The following is a 22,993-nucleotide window of genomic DNA, read 5'->3' on the forward strand; positions in this document are numbered from 1 at the left end:
CCCTAACAAGATCAAAGTGTGAGATTTACATTGGAAATCAGCGCAGCTCCTCCAGTAAAGGAGAATAAATATTTAAATTAGGCTGCCTTAAATCAAAATGGGTTAATTCTTCCCTCAGATCTTAGCGCCTTCCCCCATTTCTATTCCATCTCACTATCTCTTCAGCCACAATAGTTGTCCAAAGGCAATCCGTTTTTTTTTAATGATTCTTTTCAGTTGCTCGCGCGAAGTTATCACTTACCAACATATTACACATCCTCGCTCATTTCCATTTCTGCTCAGCTCCTCAGTCAGCTCCCTCTCTGAAGGGATGTTTTGCCGTCAGTTCCTCGGCTTTTCTTGCTCCCTTTTTTTATATATATTTTTTGAATCACGCCTGTTCGTTGCAGCCGAGCTCGCTCAGAGTAACAGCCTTTACCGTCCGTCCTCCAGACAAGCGCCAACCTACCGTAATACCCCGGGTTACACCCCACCTACCGTAATACACAATAAACCCACTCACCGCACAATAAACTGCAGCGCGGGACAACTAATGTACACCCACCCGCTCGCCAGGTACATCAGCCAAGCTACCGAGTGCACTGGGAACACCACCACCGCCTGCAAGTTCCCCTCACTGCCCACCAACGCATCTACTTTCTCAGGAGGCAAAGGAAATTTGGCTTGTCTGCTACGACTCTCGCCAATTTTTACATGTGCACCATAGAAAGCATCCTTTCCTGATGTATTACAGCTTGGTATGACTCCTGCTCTGTCAAAGACAGCAAGAAATTGAAGACGGTCGTGAATGTAGCCCATCCATCACACAAACCAGCCTCCCATCCATTGACTCTGTCTATACTTCCTGCTGCCTCAGATAAGCAGTCAGCATAATCAAGGACCCCACGCACCCCAGACGTTCTCTCTTCCACCTTCTTCCATTGGGAAAAAGATACAAAAATTAGAGATCACGTACCAACCGACTCAAGAACTGCTTCTTCCCTGCTACCATCAGATTTTTGAATGGACCTCCCGGATATTAAGTTGATCTTTCTCTACACCCTAGCTAAGACTGAAACACTATATTCTGCACTTTCTCCTTTCCTTCTCCCCTATGTACTCTATGAACGGTATGTTTTGTCGGTGTAGCACACAAGAAACAATACTTTTCACTGTATCCCTATACATGTGACAATAATAAATCAAACCAAAGACTGCCAACCTATTCCTTCACTGTCCCTGGGTCAAAATCCTGGAATCTCGCTCTAACAGCACTGTGGGTCTACCTACACCACATGGGCTACAGTAGTTCAAGAAGTCATCTCACTTCTACCTTCTCAAGAGCCATTAGGAATGGATAATAAATGCGGGCCTAGCCAGCAACGCTCACATCCCACAAAATGAATAAATAGAACCGCAGTTACACCAGCCTCCCATTCTGGCAACCATTTACAAATTAAACACTTAAATCACAATACCAATCATGTAGCTGGTCTGTAACTTAATAGAATGTACAGCCAACCTACCCAATTCCAAGTAACCAGACACCCTATTATAAAAAAACCAAGTAAACAAGGACACTGCTTGATGTATTATCTCTACCACAAAACACAGTACAGGCACCAACCTCCCACAAGGTAATATACTTGAGTAACTGTCAACTGACTATAATAAACACCAAGAAACAGCAAAACAAAGGCAAAATAATGCAGATGTTGAAAATCTGAAAAAAAAACAGAGTACTGAAAAGACTCAGCAGATCAAGAAACATCTATTGAGAAAGAAACTGAATTAACGCTGGCCTGAAATATTAGTTAGGATACATTAGCATTTCAGCCATAGCTCAGCTGGTAGCACTGTCACCTCTGACCCAATGTTCCGGGTTCAAGACCCATTGCAGGATTTGAACATAAAACACCAAGTTGACACCCCAGTGCAATACTGAAGAAGTGTTGGCCTGCAAGGTATTGCCTTTTAGATGAGACGTTGAACCCCTTCTGTCTACTCAGGTGGATGTGAAAGCTCCCATGGCACCATATTGAAGAAGAACAGGGGAGTTATCCTTCAATAATTATCCGCCAATAAACATCATAGATACTGATTGGACATTATCACGTTGCTGTTTGTGGAGTTTACTGTGCATAAACTGGCTGGTTTTTTTTACATTACAAGGGACTTCATTGGCTGCGAAGTGTTTTGAGACATGGTGGTTGTGAAAATCTATAAATAAAGTCCTTTATTCAGGCACAACATAATCCGATCTAAATACTCTGAGCAAATAAACACCAAGCTACCAAAACACTTCAAATATTAACATCATTTTTTGTAACACACTGAGTGCCAGCATTTCATGTGCATTAGCCACAAGATTTGTGAGAATGGGAGAGGGGAGTAAAAGTACAAAGGCTGAGGCATGAAATGAGAGTAAGAGAATGTGAGGGCAGGCGACATAAAATGTGGTGAGTGAAAACTCATAATGCATGACAAGAGAAAAAAAACAAGGAAATGGGAGAAAGGGAAGAAGTTGATGGAAATTAATGTAAATGGATGAGAAGCGCTAGTGTTTTGAGGGGAAAGGAGATGATGCTAACAGCAGTTAGGGATGAGGGAAGAAAATAAGTGTCAACATTTATTAAGAGGGATTAGGAAGAGACAATGCCAGCATGAGGTGGGGAAAAGAAGAGTACCAGTCTAAACAGGGGAGGGGCAGGGAGAGTGGGAGGAGTAACACATTAACTACATTTGGAAAGAGAGCTATTTATATAGTGCCATTCATGACCAAACAAACCAAAATGCTTTAGAGGCAACAAAGGTGTCAGAAACAGTTATGCACACACACTCAGCCCACACTGTGGTCACTGATGCAAGCGCAGATTCTCCCATCAAGATGGCAGCCGTGCATACTGTTTTGCTCCCAGCCAATTAAACACTAAAATTTAACACTGCAACTTTAAACCACTAAACACATTTTATTTCCTTTTGACCTGTTAAACAAATTGAACAAGTTGACAAGGCTTTGTGTAGGACATTCCTACAAAACCCGGCTAGCTCAGCTGTTATATGTTATATATGGGACTTTTATTCGTGGAGTTTCAAATCCCACACTGGGTGATGATTTATTTCCCTAAATACATTTATTCAAAATACTTTCCTACTGATTTTACCAATGGTGAAACTCCACAGTTGGGACATATGGGTTGCAACAATTATATTTGCCAACACAATAACCTGTTAGTATGGTTGTTCCCTGGGTAGCTGCAATTTATTTTGTCATTAACTGGTTTGGTTGTAAGGGAGATACTTAAAAAAACAACAGCCTCCAAATTATGCATAATTCAGCAATAGAAAGCTGAGCTGAGTTTAAAAGCTTTAAATAGTCACAATCTCTGACACTGCATCTGCACATGTGCGGAAAGTGCTCCCCCTTGTGTTGCAGCACAAATAAACACAGCCATATAGGAAATGGAGCAGTGAATTTGTGCACAGTAAGATCCCACAAACACCAATTAACCAGATGAATGAATTATCCCTTTTAGATTTTGATTGAGAGATAATTGTTATCCAGGATACCAGGAGGACTCTACTGCTTTCTTTGAATAATGCCATACATTCAATGTATAACAATTGGTGAAAACAGCCGACAATAAAACAAATACATAACCATCCAACCAGCTTGAGGAAATGCAAATAAATGCTCACATCACCCGAAATCCACCTCACTTACGCTAATAAACCAAATAAATAATCATACTACCAAACTTAATAAATGAAGTAACAAAACTACCTTCCTCAAAGTATCAAATAGATAGCCACTGATATTGGGATAAGTTAGAGCTTACATGTAAACTCACACATAAAGAATGGTTTCCTGTGGAAAGTACTGATGGGTGACAAAGTGGCACAATAGTTAGCACTGCTACCTCACAGCACCAGGGATCAGGTTTGATTCTGGCTTTAGGTGACAGTCTGTGTGGAGTTTGCACATTCTCCCTGTGTCTGCGTGGGTTTTCTCCCACAGTCCAAAAGATGTGCTGGTTAGGTGGATTGGCCATGCTAAATTGACCCTTTGGGCAGAATTTTCTGGCCGATCTCACCCCGAAAACGGGAAAAATCCCACCCGATGTTAACTGACCTTTCCATAGTCCGCCCCTCAACCACTACGATTCCCATGGCGGGAGGAATGGGAAAATTCACCCCTTAGCGTCCAACCAAGTATAAGTTAGATGGATTAGCCATGGTAAATGCATGTTGTTATGGGGTTAGTGCAGAGTGGTTGGGCCTGGGTAACGTGATCATTTGGAGAGTCAGTGTGGAATTGATGGACTGAATGGCCCCTTTCTGCACTGTCTGGATTCTATGATACTGAGCGAAATGGTTGGTGCCACCCATGAATTTATAACCCAATATGGACCACTAGCATAACGAGACAGGAAAGATGTGAGGAAAATGAAGAAATAATTGGTGTAGAGAAGAAATAAATATGCTGAGTGATTGAAATAAATCATAAAGTATTAAGCTGTATAACTTAGAGAAACTTTAAGAAGAAACCTGACAATATTATGAATAATTCTCTTATCTCACATTGTTCCCCTATCTTTCAAGCCCCAATTATTTCTTAACTTCTCAAAAAATGATCCTTGATCTCAAAAAATGATCCTTGATCTTCCTATCATGTCAGCTCTAAACTTTATCTTTGCAAAATCCTCATCACCTCCCAGTTCCATTCCCATCTCCACAAAAAACCAACTGTTCACCCTCTGTCCTTGATAACTTACAACCCCATCTCCAACCTCCTTTTCTTTTCCAAACCTTCGAATGTGGCGTCATCTCCCAAAGTTGTGCCCACTTTTATTGAAACTCAATATTTGAATCTCTCCAATTAGGTTTCTGCCCCTACTACAATACTAACATGAATTTCAAAGTCTCAAATGGCATTCTCTGTGACTGTGAGAAAATGAATCTATCCCTCCTTGTCCTTCTTGGTCTATCCACAGCCTATGATACATACCTTCAATGCCTCCCTACTGTCATCCAGTTGGGTTGGCCTGGTTCCATTCATATCTATCTAATCACAGCCATAAAATCGCTACCAATAAATTCTCTTCCTACTCTTTACCTCATGTGTCCCCCAACGATCTATCTTTGATCCCCTCCTAATGCACATCTACATGCTGCCCCTCTTCAACATCATCCAAAAACAAACATCAATGTACCACATGTACTTGATGACATTCAGCTCTACCCCACCACCACCTCACTCGACCCCTGTGCTGTTTATAAACACAGTAAGAGTTTTAACAACACCAGGTTAAAGTCCAACAGGTTTATTTGGTAGCAAATGCCATTAGCTTTCGGAGCGCTGCTCCTTCGTCAGATGGAGTGGAAATCTGCTCATATCCTTCCTATAGCTGGGCCAACCAGAATTGTCTGCAGTACTTCAAATGTGGCCTTATCGTAAGCCTTACATTCTTTTCCTGCCTTATCTTGGTCCAGTGACGAGTCCAGGTGGCTGGAGATGGGTCTGGATGCAGTGGGTGACAAGACCAGCATGTGTGTCTTGTCAAGTTTGCCTATCCTACAACACGGCCTTCAACACCATTGAACTTTAGATTGGTCTCATCCATTCAGTCCACTGGAATCAGACTCTGGGTGCCACAGTAGGCAAATCCCTAAGTCGTGGAGTTTGCCCGGTTAGGTCCATCCATCTTGGAATCACAAGTGAGAGCGGGGTGAAGGTGAGAACCAATAAAGGATGCACAACTGCAAAGGGTATGATGAGCTCACCTATGAGAGGTTCTTCTCCTCCTTTCCACCTGTTACAGCCCTGAGGAAGGATATGATGAAGAAACTAGGAGAGATGCCCCAAAAATTGTTTTATAATGTCTCTGGGACGGACTTGGGACATTTTATTATGATAGAGGTACCATAAAAATACAAGTTATTGTTGTTGTGATGCTCCCCTAAGCTTTCAATTAAACCTCATGGTATTGCATGGTGAGATTCTAAAATAAAGCAGTCTGAGTATACTTTGTCGACTATTTGTAAATCAGATAATTTCTTCATAGACTGCTCCTGAATTGGTGTACTGACTCTTTCAGCTGGAGGTCTTATGGCACAGTGGTAGCAAGCCTACATCTGGACCGGAAGCTCCGGGTTCAAGTCCAATGCCACCACTTATTATTCACTGGAAGAGCGTTCATAACATGGTTCAATGATAATCCATACAGGAATCCTTCCCCCACTAAAAGTGCGGGTGTGAAGATATGCTTAAAAACTCTTTCAGCCATCTCTATTTAGCTTGCTTTGACATTACTTTTCACTGAAAAATGTTCCTTAGCCCAAAAAGGATGACCCTTCCCTGAAGTTCCTTTAAAGTTCTTTCCTGAATGGATGCAATATCTAGTCATTTCTCCCAGTCAGCAGCTCAAAATCTGCACAAAGCAATTTGTTGATTGTGTGCTTGTGGTGGAGAGAATGTTTAACCAAGTGGGTAGTGTTGTACTGGATGGTGCTGAGCTTCTGGAAAGTTGGAGTTGCATTCATCCAGGCAAGTAAAGAGTATTCCATCACATTCCGAGGACTAATAAGTGGAAAATAACATTGCCTGCACATGTGTGACACAATGACCACCTCTGAGGAGGGAGGATTTAATTATCTCCCCTTGACATTCAACAGCATTTCAATTGCTGAATCCCTCACCATTAACATCCTGGGGTCACCATTGATCAGAAACTTAATTGGACTAGCCACATAAATACCATGGCTACAAGAGCAAATCAGAGACTGAGAATTCTGCAGCTATTAACTCAGTTCTTGACTCCCCAGACTAATTCCATCATCTACAAGACACAAGTCAGGATGTTAATGGTAGGGGATTCAGCAATTGAAATGCTGTTTAATGTCAAGGGGAGATAATTAAATCCTCCCTTCTCAGAGACGATCATTGCCTGCACATGTGTGGCACAATGTTATTTTCCACTTATTAGTCCAAGTCTCGCTGCATGTGGGCATGGACTGCTTTGTTATCTGAGGAGTTGTGGAAGTATATGACAGACAACCAGATGACAAATGGAACACCAAGGGGGATGACAAAACAGAGATTCACGGCAGTGATGAGATATGAATGTGAGCCACTATTTGAGTAATACCAGATCTTATTTAAATTAGAATTTTTTTTTCAAAAGTACTTTAATGAAAATAAAGCAAATTGAAAAGAAAAAGATGGGATTAAACTAATTTATAATCGTGAAGCATTGATCAGCATCCATTAATTGTCAGGATCCTTGAAGATGCTTTGTTTTAAGAATCATTTACATTGAAACAACGTTTGAGGTAATGAATTGCATATTTTCTTAACTTCAGTCCCCAAGGTATAGCTTTTCTGTCCAATATATAATATATATATATATATACACATTTGGTACTTTCATAAAAGCAAAATACTATGGATGCTGCAAGTCTGAAATTAAAACAAAGTGTTGGAAATACTCAGCAAGTCAGGCAGCATCTGCAGAGAAAGAAACAGAATCAACAGTGAGGTGAATATGACTGTTCTACAGTAGAAGACTCAAAATGTTTCCCTCTTCACATTTGGCACTTTCACTTTTAAGTCTGCTATTTCCTTCCTGAAGATCACCTTCCTGATACCTTCATTCTTGATGAGGAGATGCCGACGTTGGACTGGGGTAAGCACAGTAAGAAGTCTCACAACACCAGGTTAAAGTCCAACAGGTTTATTTGGTAGCAAATACCATAAGCTTTCGGAGCGATGCCCCTTCGTCAGATGGAGTAGTTATACCTACTCCATGGAGTAGTTATAACTACTCCATCTGACGAAGGGGCATCGCTCCGAAAGCTTATGGTATTTGCTACCAAATAAACCTGTTGGACTTTAACCTGGTGTTGTGAGACTTCTTACTGACCTTCATTCTTGCCAGAAGGCTTCCTGATATGTAGGATTTCTCCATGTCTTTCTCTACTCCCTACTACCACCAGTATCAACTATTTGTCATGTAATGGGCCTGATTTTACTGTTTATTACCGAATGGGTTTTAAGTGAGTTAAAATTGGACTACAAAAATTCTCACATTTGTCTCTACCTGAACCCTACTTATACTGACTGCTATGTCACCTAATATTTTAGAGAGTGAGATTCAGACTCTAGTTAAAGGTTAACCTTTGTTGCTGATTCTAGAAAATTACATTATTTTTTAATTTTCTTCACAAATTTGAACAGCAGTGTAAGTTTCACTGTCTCTATCTGCTAATGTCTTTGCATTAATATCAATGAAATAACAACATCTAGGTACATATATAAAGTAGAAGGAAATGTCCATGTGGTCATTATTATCTCCTGGAATGTTCTTGATTGCCTTCAGAAATCAGGGAGGGGGGGGGCTCCTCAAAATTATTTTTAGTTGGTTGAGGATATTTTTAAAACACATTTTTCTTGCCTCTCCCAGGAAATTACTTGGGACCGTACGGTGGCACAGTAATTCAATTCCGGCCTTGGGTGACTGTGTGGAGTTTGTACATTCTCCCCATGTTTGCGTGGTTTTTCTCGGTGTGCTCTAGTTTCCTCCCACACTCCAAACATGTGCAGGTTAGGTTGATTGGTTATGCTAAATTTCCCCTTGGTGTCAGGGGATTAGCTGGATAAATACGTGGGGTTACGTCGATCGAACCTGGGTGGGATTGTTGTCAGTGCAGGCTTAATGGGCCGAATGGCCTCCTTCTGCACGGTAATGATTCTATGATTACTTGGTTGCTGATGGAAAGTATTCAGCGTTATGTTGATTAGTGGCAGCATGACTGAATGGAACAAACTAATGTTCTGGTTGGCCTTTAAGGGGTGTGGGGGGAGGAGGTGGTAATGTTTGACTCCAAGAAAGGGTGATTGTAAGAAATTTCACTTTTTGCCACTCCTTGCCCGTGTCCCATCAGCCTTAACCATTGCAGCTCCCCTGGCACTTCCACCTAAGAAAATTATCGCCGAACCACATGATTTTACAACAGTAATACTATTGCCGTTTCGATTTCACCACATAGACAACCCTGAACAGGAGAGATTATTTTCCGTAAATCCTCAATATCTTTTTCCAAGGTTATCTTTCATAAATAATTATTTCTTCCCCATTCCATAAAAATACTGAAGTTAATTGATTAACAGGCCGTATAATTACAAAAAGTCAACCACCCGTATGAAGCAGTGTAAATATTCTAACGGAAAAGGTTAGTGTTTTCGAGAGGCCTTTGATTCACTGTCCCGGAAGTGTGACACTGGCTGATTGACAGTAGAACCACACCATTACAAATGGGATACATCGAATAAATAATTTCAAGCACCAATCCCCTCCGGCTGTGGGTGGGGCTAAGGATGCGGATTGTTTGGCTTTGCTGGAAGGTTTCGAGAGGGAAAGTGGAAGCAAAGCTGAAGTCCCGAGGCAGTAACAGGGAAGCATGCGAAGGGGATTAACGTTTATCGGCGCTGCAGCTTCGCCTGCTGTGGCAGTGGGGACAGCGATCCCGGTGTCGCTGCAGGAGGGCTCGTTAACCCGATCCTGATCCACTCTTGACACCTTTTGTTACGATGGCCAAGAAGTGACTCGATTCGACACTCGGGAGTTATTATGTACCAAAGTGTTACACGAGCATCAGGAACAAAATGGAGAAAAAGGCACGCAGATGTTAGCTCTCGGAGCGAATCGCACTGACGCAAGAGACACTAAGATATGAAACGGATTTTATTAACCAGCATTACCTTGATCGAAACCTTCTGAACAGACATTCGAGAGGCAAGCAGCGTACCCTCCATCTGTTTTAGATGAGAATGTCACTAGCACAGAGGGTTTTAATGACCTGGCTCTTCACTTTACTCTTCTTAATTGTATTGGTGCTGAAATTGGACAATAAAGCTCCTTGGAACTGGATCCTTATCTTCATCCCGCTCTGGACCTTTGATACCATCCTTTTAATGATGTTAATCGTAAAGATTATAGGAAGATGCAAATCCGGCTATGACAGGAACGGCAACAGTCTCAAGAAGGAGGTCTGGTACCTCTGTGCCATGCTACTTAAACTCGGATTTCTGTTGGCGTTATGCATCAGACTGGACCATTTCGCTCAAATGAAACTCATATTCGTGTTTATACCTCTCTGGCTGTTACTCATCGGAGCAGTGGTTAATCTGGTGTACAATATCTATTCTATGAGACAAGACTGAGATAGCGGACTGGTTGCAAGTCTGTTGTTGCCATTCTAAACACACAGCAGCAGGCTATTTAATGCGGAACCTTAATCGAAGTAAACTGAAAGGCGCGTTAAGTAATATCATAATTTTCAAATCTAAGGTCGCCACTGGACTGTAAATATAATTTCTCATGACTGCTTTCCTCGTGCATTTTGTGAAGTTATCGTGATATAATTATGTAAGTGTGAAGATTACTTAATCCTCGTAAATGAATGCAAATCATTCCAAGGAGTAGTTACACTGGGGGGTGGCTGTTCAGACAAATACAAATTGAAACAATTTCCTTAAATTTTGTGATAAGTCAGTTGCTTCACATTGTAAGCTGTTGGTAACAATGGTATAACACAAAAGTAAAATATCCGCGCGTAAGGTTTTATCTTTCCCCACAATAAAATACTTTAATTATAAAATTCAGATATAGCCTAATCCTTGCTTAGGTCAATTCAATGGCCAAATTTACGAATTGATTTAATTGCATATACATCCGCACTATTGGACAAGGACTACAACACTGACTTGAAATTTATTCAAAACATGCTTTATTTGGCAAATTAAGGATTGCGCCTGCGTGGGGTGACTGTGGCGTTTACACATTCTCCTCGTGTCTGTGTGGGTTTCCTCCAGGTGCTCTGGTTTCCTCCCACACTCCAAAGTTTGCAGGTTTAGGTGGATTGGTTATGCTAAATTGCCCCTGGTGTCCCAGCCTATGTAGGATAGGGGGAATTAGCTGGGAAAATGCATGAGGGTTAAGGGAATGGAGCAGGTCTGGGTAAAATGCTCTGTGAGTAGGTACAGATTCAATGGGCCGAATGGCCTCCTTGGGCACTTTAGGGAATCTATGATTTGCAAATGTGCATAAATGCCAAACAGCATTTACATCTTTCTAATCACTCAAACATTAGAAAAATACAAAATAACTTACATTTTGAGCACATATTTCCAAAACAAAAATTGGGAAAGAACAAAGGGGAATCACTGACAACTGCAAACTATGGAGTGTGCAGCAAGTTTTGCAGGCATCATTATAGCGGTGTTCATCTCTCCCATTTAGAGGGCGGAGATACAAATGTACCGTAGCCCTAAAACTGTCAATGGCACGAGTAACACCCCAACTCTATCTCATTACTGCTCTCTGTACTTCTGCATTGTCTCTATTTTGGATGAGTCCCAATTCAACTAAAAATTGGGAAGACTGAAGTGTTCTCTGTAAACTCGCCCACAGATTGTACATCACAAAAAAAATCTGGTCTGTACCAGTGTTCATACTGAGCCCTCTCCCACCTGCCTTCATCTAATCCTATCAGCATAGCTATGCATTCCTTTCTCTCTGGTATGTGTACCTAGCTGTGCTAATTACCTCAACTACTTCTGCATCTCTCCATTGTTTAGTCAAATCGTTTCGCTTGCATTCCCTATTAAGAGTTATTAGTGATGATTGTGTTGATAGGACACTTACCTCTCCAGGATTTGAGCATATAAAACAAATCAAGGCAGACACTCCTGTGCAGTACTGAGGCAGCGTTGTGTTGTCAAGGTGCCATTTTTCCAAGATGTTAAACTGTCGCCCCATCTGCCGACTGGGGCGGATGTAAAATATACCACCATTTAAGAGCAAGGGAGTTATCCTCAGTGTCCTGGCTAATATTTATTCCTCAATAAATCATAACTGATTACCTGATTATCATGTTGCAATTTGTGGGAATTTGCTGAGTGCAAATTAACTGCCACGTTTCTTACACTAGTGCCACTTCAGAAAGTGTTTAATTCGCTGTACTTTGAGATGTCCAATGGTGAAAAGCACTATATAAATACAAGCCTTTCTTATATTTATGATCAAATTTTGGTTTCCTCAAGCAGAAACATCTTTCTTCAGATTGCATCCATTGATTGAAAATGCTCCCTACTCTATTAAAGGGGTGGATTGAGGGAATTAGGCAGCTGGTTTTAATGACAGGCCTATTTGGCAAAACTGACCTGTAAGTTAATGCCACATCTCATAACTGGTTGGAACAAAATGACATACAGGCAGTAAGGATTACAAGGTGTAGGTCAGAGCTACAATTAGAAAGAATGGTAATGCTAAAAACAGGTCAGCCAGCCCACAAAACCAAGTCATAAAATTTATTATTCAAGACAGAATTGAATTTGATTGGATTAAATTACATTTGCTTCGACGATTACTCTATGTTCAGTTGGTGTCTTGCAAAATAAAATAACTTAATTTGCATCTGGACTTGCCTCATGTTTTAGTCTGCATTCAGAACTATTGGAGAAGTGCACAAAATACAACATCCAGTTCAGTTCATGAGTAATCTTATTGATACAGGTTATGGTTTTGGCAGTACCGCTCCTCTCCTGAACTCATGATACTCAAGAGTGACCAGTACTGTTGTATCTGGAAGAATATTTAAGGCAACCCAAAACTTACTTCCCAAGGGATTGGTCATTAATTCTTTGAAATACTACAATATGCAAATTTGCTGACTGGGGCAACAAAAACATTGTCTTCAGCAGCTAACCTATCTCATGCTAGCGAGGGGAAGACTGTAAATTACTCTTAAGATGCAACATAAAAGGCTTTTTTGGCATAAAGACATTGACATAGTTACTATTTTGGTTCATCATCATCATTTAAACTTAGTTTCCAGAATTGACGCATGGATTCTATGTTGGGGAAGAACACATTTCATGCATGTACAATTTAGTTTGATTGTGCAAGAAATATATTCCGAAGAGGGTTAAAAAATGACTGTTTTAAGCACTTGCAGTATTAATTTGCTGTTTGTAATTATTTTATAAATATTCATTTGCTGGACAAAACTGCTAATGAAGTTTCTTGTGAATCTGTTTTGCAACCTTGGACACCACAGTATTTACTTTTTGCAGTGCTCAACATCAGCCTCTGGGTAACTAATCTCAATACGGTGGCAGAAAGATACTATGGTCGGCTCCAGGAGAGAAAAAGATCAGTCAAATCCCACAGTAGATTTAATCAATAGTTTTTGTGGAAAATGCACTTAAGTGGGGGGTGGGGGTGGGGGTGGGGGTGGGGGGGGGGGGAAAGAGGACAATAAAATTTAGTTATGATGCCCACATGATCAAGGACTCACTGTTTATAATTACACGGCTCACACACAAAGAAATACCACTTTGTTTATACTGAGGGCACTTGTGCAACTGTTGTCCTCCGGGTGTCATGCCTCAAGGACAGGGTAATAAATGGAGAACAAATGTATAAGCATAAAGTATGACAAAATAAAAAGGCACAAACTACTGGATAGACAGCTTTATAGAATGAGCATAAATGTATAGTGTGAAAATTAAAAATTTTGTTTGGAACTTGTAGAATGTTTTTATCTCACCATGTTGAAACTCCCACAAGTCTTTGTAATCTGGTGCAACTGGCTATGTATAAACCTTGGCTGTATCAACAAACTATTAGCTTGTGTAAAACATTAGAGCCATGTCCAATCCACTCTTCATTCACCATCCATTCCCATATTTTAATGATATAGATCCAGAAAACTAGTTAATTTTTACTCTACAATTGTATTGCTAGTGTCCTTACTACTGGTTCAGCTGAGATGACCTGATTTAACAGAGCAGTAATCAAATTCTGAATCCTCCTGGTTTATTTGGCCTAGGGGTATAGATTTTACCTACATTTAATTGGATTGTCAATAATTAAAATTCTTCCCACGAAGTGTGGTAAATCTTAACATGCATATTCGCAGAATATTGCAAACGAGAGATTTGGACATGGAAATACCACAACAGCATATGTGGAAGAATGGTTTATGATTTGATATGCTCAATTGTTTGTAGGGTGGGTGGAGAGTGGGACTATTGGAACAGAAATTTAAATTACATGAAAGGCTAACTCCATAAACCAATACTAATTCAAGCTGAATTGATAATCTAAAGTATGTCATATTCATCCTGAGATCATGGTGGCTTTCTTACATTACACATCGAATGCAAATGGTAAAATGGTATTCAATATTAATGAACTACAAAAGTAACAATGATCTGGGATTTGTAGTCCTCATGATGGTAGAACTGTCAATACTCAGTCAAAACGGTTTAAAACGGACAGCAAATTCTGGTAGCCACACATGCAGTTATACACACAAAAATAAATTGTTGTCAGCAATACCCTGCTTCTCCATTATCTTCTTGGATACAATTAGCACAAGCAATTCACAGTAAAGTGACATGAAAGAATATCAACTTTACGCACTATTCTTACTTTGGGATCAATTGAAAATGGGTTCAATCAGGTGGAACTGACAACTAACAGCATAGCACGTCATGATTACTGCTGAACAATCTTTCAGGTCCTGCAGCACTAATTTTAAAGTATGGAATCTCGAAAACTGCATGATTTTTGGAAACACTTTTTACATTTTATGATATTTCAGCTTCCAGCTTAATCCCATGTGCAAGTTCCAATCTTTATTTTGCTTTCTATACATTGATTAAAATGTCAATTATAATCCTTTTTTTTCCTGCTTTGCAGACTGAAAGAATTCTTCCGACTGATGGTGCCAAATTCAAGTCGAAATAAAGAAAATCCATGTTCGTAAGCCTGGTAAATCGTTGATACCAGTGTTTTGTGGTCAGCGGCAAGAACCTGTCACTGCCATTGACTGCAAATTCCAAGGTATTACGGATATAAGGTATACCAATATGTGCAGCCTGCATCACAATAGCACAAACTGACAAATCATTTCAAAATGAAATAGTCTTGCATCTAAACTGGATACACAAACTCAGAGCCGACACCACAGAATATTAATTTGGTCAACCTCACGTCAAATAGAGAAATAAATCCGATCCAAAGGCAATTGAGCACTCAAAAACTAACTACACTATGTACTTTGATTAGAGGCTGGAATTTCTAGCTTCTTCCTGTCTAATTGTTGATGAAAAAAGATACAAGTCTAAAAGCTCAGCACTCTGCGAAATGTTAGAACTACAATTGACTTTATGAAGACATGTGTGTTTGCAAAAAGTTAGTGAAGAGATGGAGAACCTTATAAACTAGCTTCCATGGGGTACTAGCACTTCAGTGTCTTAGACAACACCACATAATGAATAGCTTTATTTTAAAATCTAGAATATGATAAATTTGCACTCAGTTCCCTTCTCCCCTCCCCCTGGGAGAGAAATAAGAAAGAAAATTCTGATTTGTCTGTACGGTTACACAAACTTTGTCACGTCTACATTAGGCGAAATAAAATAATGTAGGTGTAAAATAGCCAAAGGCTACTACTTTTGGTACTTACGTATATAAAAAACATTAAAGTACACTGAACCTTTATTAAGTGGTTCAGATTTTAGTTTGAAATCACACTACATAATTATAATAAAAAATGTATTTACACTACTGTGTTGACACAAATACCAGTATTCAAACTTGCAACTAGGTTGACATAAGCTCTATGGATAAGCTTGAATTTGGAAACAATTTTGGCTCAGCTTACAAAAAAGTATATGCCGAGGTCAACTCTGCTTCTATCCCTACTACCTTTTTATCTAAAAATAAAAAAGTATTTAAAACTTTTTTTCCCATTTAACCTGCAGTGTGACAGTGCACCTGTCCCTTAAGTGCTGTTATGTTTCACAGTTATGGACAGGCACTGAGGAATGTTACAAAGCTACATGTACTTTTCTGTCCTACTATGTAACAGTCTTAAGAACAGTAACAAGCTTGCCCCATAGAACTTACATAAGAACATATATTGTACGTCACACCATTGTTAAGATACATTTAAAAAAAATAAAAGCTCCAAAGAATATACACAGATATCAGTGAGAAAAATTCTGTTGCTACTCATGCAAATGTGGGTTTACTGAGGGTAGCTGTTGTTCATCTCCACAGTCAGTTTGGGTGTTTGAACACACTAGGTCTTTTGACTCGGTTACAAACTGTGATTCAGTGCTTTTAGACTCCACTTTTATTTTTGGGAGTTCCGTGATATTAAGTTCTATTTTGACTTCTTGATGTCTTGCATCATCAGAGGTAATGTCATCCCTCTGCATTTTGTCCTCAGTCTCCAATTTGATAACTGGGCACTTGGTGTCTGGTAGCAATTCTGAACCTTCAGAAGCACATTCTTGAGCAGATGGTCCTCCTGCATCTGGATGATACTGTTTCAACCTCACATGCCATGCTAAACTGCATACTGCAGAGACAGTCTTGAACTGGTGTACAACATTTCGGGGAATGAAATATACGTCATTGTCATACAGCTGAATTCTCGCATAGCGAATGCCTTCTCTTCGTATCTGGTTGAGTTTTGCATCATCTACCCACTGAACACACTAAAAATAAGATGAGAAAACAGGGTTAAGCAATGAAAAGTCGAATACAACACTTACATCAAAAACAGTAGTTTCTGTTGCATAGCAATCAATGATCTTTGCTTCCCAATCTACTAATTACAATTAATTAAATAGTTGCTCATTTGGATTCGTCTTTCCGGGTTTCACAAGTTCTCAATATCTCCACCAGATGGAGTGCACACTTTGTTCTGACAAAATGTTTTCAGTGGGCATCAAGTGTCGAATCTGTTTTTTTGGCTAAAATCAAGTGTTGGATCAAGCCCAAGATGGGGTGCAATGTTTTATCTTGTCAGCTTGGATCTTGTTTGTCTCTCTTGTGGGGACCACAAATTGGATTCAATGAGATGGGTTAGGGTCTGCCCGGTCCACTCTGAGTCTTGGCTTTGTAACTAAGAATGGAGTGAAAAAAAAATTTTTCTGCCGACAGGAATCTATAATTGGCCGAGAGCATTTTGTGACCTACAAAATGTCACACACATTGCTAAAAAGACTGCATTGCTGACATTGGATTACATAATCCACAACGTTTTCTTAAGTACTCATTTACTTTTGCTAGAAACATTGATTTTTAATATCTTTCTTAGCCAAATCTCCCTCCCTCCTTCTCTCAATGAGTGTACTGTTACATATCCTATGTCTACATTGGGTGTACTATTCAAACCTAATATTCTCCTCATCCAGCATCCATATAGGTGATTTTTTTCACCAAGATTATTGACTATTAATCAGGGGTAGAATTTTTTCCTTCCCATTCCAGAATTCCTGAATATTCCAACACTGCTCCCTAGGCCTGGTACAAAAAAGGGATCTAACTTAGGAGCTTCCCTCTCAGAATGGATCTAAACTCCACAACCACAAGGATATAAAAATATAAATAATACCATAAAGATAACTTTTACAATTAGTTTTTAAATAACTGGAAAAGTAAAATTAACTAGAATTACCTGAGATAATGGTGGTTCATGCAGATCTAATTGCAGCCTCTGCACCACCTCTAGGAAGTCTTCTGAATGAAAACAAATCACATCTTTGGTTATACGGGGTTGATCAGACCTAAGAAAAAGGGAAAATTATTAACTGGATTTAATTTGGAAAAAAATCTGTACGTAGGTAATTGTTCATTTGATTAGATACTAAAAGGTGGCTGAATGTCAGTTCACGCCTGTTCTTCTTCATATGGTGAATGCATGACATCAGCTGTTACTATTGTGGGTAGCAATGAGTGAAATTCTGCATTTCCACACAGGAAAGAATGGAAGTTCATAGTGAACACAGACCTTTTTGCAAATTAAATGGCTATTGAATGCAACACACCTAGAGGTTAATCCCATCTTCTCAACATATTTTTCAAACTCTCTCCAAATATACATCCAATTGTTATTTGCACCCATCTATACTCTACTTCAAAGGCCATTTCATGGTCACTCATTCCACTAGTAAATTATCCATTAAAGTCCCACCTCCCATCCCTTCTCATTCCCAAGTTTCTTGTTTTTACTTGTGCCCATGGTCACTCTTGATTATTCTGGTGCAACATAAGTAGGCAGATGTATAATTTTACCAGGACTAGTAACTGCTTGGCTGGGAGATGGTACAACAGCACTGGAAAAATATGTTTAAAAGGGAGGTGAAAAAGCTATTTTCTGCATTAAATACAAGAACAGAAGTGTGAAAACTGAAATTCTACCGTTTCAACTTTTCCCTTCAACTGAACATGCATGATAGGTGATACTGTTACTCTGCCTAATTAAATGCCCCAAAGGATAGAAGTAACCACAATACAACTTCAGTACATTCTTATTCCTGGTCTTCTATAAATAATCATGAAAACCTCAGTAGTGCGTGATCTTATTTTAATCAATCTGCCACCTGGCTGCACTCTACAGATGTTGATTCTATCATCGTTGGCTGCTGACATATATTGAATGCCAGAAATGTAATTTGAAAATAATCAGCTAAAAGACCCCTTTTTAATACAAGGTCAGCAAATTACACATTGAGAATTGCTTCATTTGATTCATATACAAAGTCATATCAGCCTAATCTCCTGCCAATTCGCATGCAGTTTGAATACATGTCAATGCACCTCTTATTTCATAACCACTGCACTGTTATTGTACCTGCTAATTGGGCATGCTGTTTCATCAAATTCTTCCCACCCTAGGACATGCTTACACAGGAACATAGAATAAAAAGCAATACAGAGCTGTGTAATAATATGACAAGAACTCCTCTCAATTTACCTATGTGGATTAAAGTGCAAAATCCAGTTTTATGCATAAAGCAAAAGATGATCATTTTGATAGTGCATAATATACTTCTCCAACACATTGCTTCAATTAGCCCAGGGATACTGAGGCCAATTTAAAATATCCTGCCATTCAATATAGATCAGGAATCTTCCTGATATTTTTTTTTCAGTATTATCCTCAAGTACATTTACCCACTCTTCATTGATTCCTCCATCATAAAAAAACTACCTGAATCACTAATCTCTGTAATTAGAAGTAATTGGAAGAATGCTTTTAAAGACCATTGTTGCACGTTTTCCTTCTGAGAACAGAAAAAAGAAACCATAGGGCAAGCACAACTGTAGTCTCCCAGAAATATTTACTCTTAAAGTTCAGGGATATGGAGTTTGTGACTAAATGTTGAGATAAAGATAAGCCATGCAACAATGAAACTGGGTTCATCGTTGTTCAGGAAGCCATTAGATTTCTTCCATTTCATCCTATCCAAAGTGTTATAAAAGGGAAAATTATTAGAAATATTAACAGCAACAGGTAAATAGTTTATCTATATATCTGTATTCCTTGTAGACTGAATTTTATATGCATATAAAATGCTGCACTTTCAATACAATTAAATTTTCAGATCACAAGTAACTTCATTATTAGTTTTTCCATCTTTAAAATTCTAAAATTTGCACGCCAAATTTCAATAACATTTTAAGGAACAATGGGTAGACAGAAAAAACAGTTCCGCATTTTGGTTAAATCAGTAACTAAAGACACTACATTTTTCTTCAACATTTAATAATTAACAGCAGGCAGAATGGCCAGTCAGCAGTGTCTAGCTCACATACCAATCCCCGCACTGTACAGCTTTCAACACTCCAACAGCTGCTGTAGTCTGACGCTCAAATCCCTGTCCAATATGATCAGCATGGGCTCGAGTCCTATCCTCAAACAGCATTTCACGTGGCTCACTGGCACGAGGTAGATACTGTAAATTTTTTATTTCATTGGTAGTTCTAAAGGAAATGGATAAAAGAGTAAATACCAATCTTCTATCTTTATGTCTATCCTGTTCTGTTATTTGCAAAGAAGCTGCTTATGTTCAAACATCAAGGGGGTGGGAAGCAGGAGGGGAAAGAGAACATGCACAATCTGTTGACAAGTTGCATCTTCATTTATTAATGCGATGAGAATAAATATATAAACAAATCAGTGCTAAATCCAAAGCACAGAACAAAGCAAAAGTTGGTCTTTCAAACTGTATGCATTACATTTCTTCCCCCACCCGCTACAAAGCCAAACAATGTATGCTAATCCATACCAATACATTAACCACATTAATCAATTTGAACTCATATACCGCTCCTCCTGCATTAATACAAATACTGATCATTTGTAGTTGAAAAATGTCAATTTAAAGTAACATTGCTTTTAAAAGCCAGTTCAAATCCCTTGGCTAATGTAAACAAAATAATGTATTCTCAGCATTAAGTGTATATCATTGCGATTTATATAGGAACATTTAGGTGCATTAACAATGCCAATTACTTGAAGCTAAAATGATGTGATGTATTCTTCCAAACCAATAGTGGGGCAAGAGGAGTTTCTTGTTGAAACAAATTTCACACATTGCAAGCCATTCCTGCATTCGATGACCCTTGAACTACAAGCCAGGACAATGAACGGTCTTACATAGGTTGGTCAACTATGGTACGGTCACCAGGAGATGGAGTTTGACTGATGGACATACCATCTGATTGATGGCAGTTGGGAAGACACAATTAAAATTTGCATAAAAAGCATGGTTGTGAAGTCTGCAAAGCCTTGCAGTGCCAGTGAGGAGAATTGATAAGGATGTATGTTTACCAGACTCTGGTTCTGAGGGCGCCTTGGTAAACATAAAATAAAGTCAGAAATTTGGCTTAACAGGATACAGCTTCCAGGATTCGTGCTGCAGCCGGAGTGCAATAGTCAACGAGAGAAAAGAGCTGACATTGAGTCCAGATTACCCTTTGTCAAAGCTGAAGCTGAGCTATGAGAAAGGGTCATCTGGACTTGAAGCGTCAGCTCTTTTCTCTCCTTCCAGATGCTGCCAGACCTGCTGAGATATTCCAGCATTCGCTCTTTTGGTTTCAGATTCCAGCATCCGCAGTAATTTGCTTTTATCCAGTGCAATAGTCAACCATTGGAGACTATGGGAGTAAGAGCCAGGGAGTGAGTGACTGACTCGTGCCAACGTATAAGATTATTTGCAGACTTGGTGATGTATGAACCAAGGGGAGTTTTACAAAATTAGGCTCCTGTTGTGGAATAGACTAATTTGGGGTTATCCATTTTGCGGAGTCGTCTTGAACAGTCAAATTTGGGATTAACATTTGTAATATATTACATGTCTATAATATAGTATGTTTTGTATGTAAGCAGAGTTGTCTTTCTTCCTTAAAAAAAGTGCTTCTCCTTTCAATAGTTATTTATTTTTACTTTTTAATATTAAAAATTATAACTTATATCACTACCATTTTAATTATTCAATAAAATTGTAGTTTAACTCATTAATGTCCAGTGTACAGCTCTGAACCTAAGTGGGACTCTAAGGGGACTCTTCTGCCCCTTACAACTGCATAACTAAAACTATCATTTCTAACAAGTGAAGATTTTTTTTTGCAAATAATCTGTTATTAAAATTACTGTTTGCAGACAAACAGCGTTTAGCCATGAGGCTAGTTCAATAATATTAAAAATGGGCTTGTGGAGTTTTCCTTCGTAAATGAACTTGTAGAAGTGCACTATCTTCTTTAACTGTATCTTTGTTGTGTACGTGGTGTAGTGTTAAGATCTTTTGGGGGTGTGAGAGAGCAAATAATTCTCTTCAGCAAAGTCTGCTGCTGGCACTTTTAAAATTGATCACATATTAACTGGTGGGGGGTGGGGTGCTGGTGATTACGAATGCACACATTTACCGTCAAAGTTAAACCTCACCCATAATTGGGGATTTCAGTTCATCTCTCCTTCCTGTCTGTAACACTAGCAGTAATAGACTTGCAATATACCTTATTCTGTGATATCAGGCCCCATTGGCTCAGTGGCTGTGTCATACTTTGTTTTATCATGCTCCAGTGAAGCATAATGGGACGTTTCATTACTTGCAAGATTATTTATTTATTTGTAGAATGTGGACTGGTTTGACCAGTATTATTGCCCATCCCTAACTGCCCATGAACTGAGCGGCTTGCTTGGCCATTTCAGAGGGCATTTAAGAGTCAACCACGTTACTGTGGATCTTGAGTCACGAGTAGAGCAGACCAGGTAAGGATGGCAGATTTGCTTCCCTAAAAGGCATTCATGAACCAGAATGGTTTTTAAGACAATGGACAATGGATTTTAGTGAATTTTGTTATTGAATTAAAATCTCACCATCTACCATGGTGGGATTCGAACCTTGGTCCCCAGAGCACCACCCCAGTTCTTTGGATTACGAGTCTGGCAACAATACCACTATTCCATTGTCTCCCTGTGATATAAAAGTCATGAAACTGAGTGACTGAATGTTTTCTCTTTTCTTTCCCAAAAATGGGCTGGTACAGTCTATTTCATTGTCTATATAAATTACACATCTCCTCCCTTTCCACACCACTATGTATTTTGTCCCATCTTCCTTCTGTCTGCCATCATTACCAATACTCCCCAGGACTGCCTTGTGGAAGGTTGTAATAGGTCCATGTTAGCAGTGATGATCCCAATTTCTAGAAATGGAGGGGAAAAGGTCACTAGAAACCTCTTTACCTACCAATGTTCCCATGCCACATATTTTTAATAGGCTTTAAAGCAGAGATATTTGGGGTTCGTCTGTCCCTTTACTGTTTCTTTGAGTGCAACAGTACCAATCAATACCTCTCAGTGGCATTGAAAAGCTCTCTCTTGGTACTGGAATCCTAGTCAGAGCCTGGGTCTGCATGGACAAGTTGAATTTATGGCAAGGTTGAAGGATGGTCACCACCACAACACAGGTACAAAAAGGAAAATTCAGCCTAAGTGCACGATAGGTTACTGATTTATAACGTCTGATAAGAATGGCTAATGTGTCAGATTGCAACTCTGCTTGAAAGTTCTTGGAAAATCCAGCCAATCCCATCTTGTCAGACCTTCTGACTTGGATCAGGCAAGATCTGGACAGTGCAGC

The 22,993-nt window shown here is 39.4% G+C and overlaps 3 protein-coding genes across 7 annotated transcripts in view; 1 reads left to right on the top strand and 2 right to left on the bottom strand.

The window, feature by feature from the left end:
* Nucleotides 1-438, bottom strand: part of LOC144507971 (protein PHTF2) — a 101,752-nt gene extending 101,314 nt beyond the window's left edge. For 2 of the 5 annotated variants that reach the window (XR_013500183.1, XM_078235594.1), the window contains exon 1: nucleotides 242-426. The gene's annotated coding sequence lies outside the window, so the exon portion shown is untranslated. Of the gene's footprint in view, nucleotides 1-241 lie in introns of all 5 variants that reach the window. The other 3 variants (XM_078235598.1, XM_078235596.1, XM_078235595.1) reach the window with 2 other exon arrangements.
* Nucleotides 439-9,662: 9,224 nt separating this feature from the next.
* Nucleotides 9,663-10,322, top strand: LOC144507975 (transmembrane protein 60-like). The gene has a single exon (XM_078235608.1). It carries the CDS (start codon nucleotides 9,803-9,805, stop codon nucleotides 10,199-10,201), a length of 399 nt encoding a protein of 132 aa, XP_078091734.1. The 5' UTR covers nucleotides 9,663-9,802; the 3' UTR covers nucleotides 10,202-10,322.
* Nucleotides 10,323-13,499: 3,177 nt separating this feature from the next.
* Nucleotides 13,500-22,993, bottom strand: part of LOC144507974 (lysine-specific demethylase RSBN1L-like) — a 44,589-nt gene continuing 35,095 nt past the window's right edge. The window contains exons 5-7 of the mRNA XM_078235606.1: nucleotides 19,662-19,829; nucleotides 17,521-17,629; nucleotides 13,500-16,555 (exon numbers count right to left, since the gene is read on the bottom strand). Of these exons, the coding sequence (XP_078091732.1) occupies nucleotides 16,061-16,555; nucleotides 17,521-17,629; nucleotides 19,662-19,829 (772 nt within the window). The 3' untranslated portion in view covers nucleotides 13,500-16,060. The remainder of the gene's footprint in view (nucleotides 16,556-17,520; nucleotides 17,630-19,661; nucleotides 19,830-22,993) is intronic.

Source organism: Mustelus asterias, chromosome 19 (genome assembly GCF_964213995.1).
Source record: "Mustelus asterias chromosome 19, sMusAst1.hap1.1, whole genome shotgun sequence".
NCBI lineage: Eukaryota > Metazoa > Chordata > Chondrichthyes > Carcharhiniformes > Triakidae > Mustelus > Mustelus asterias.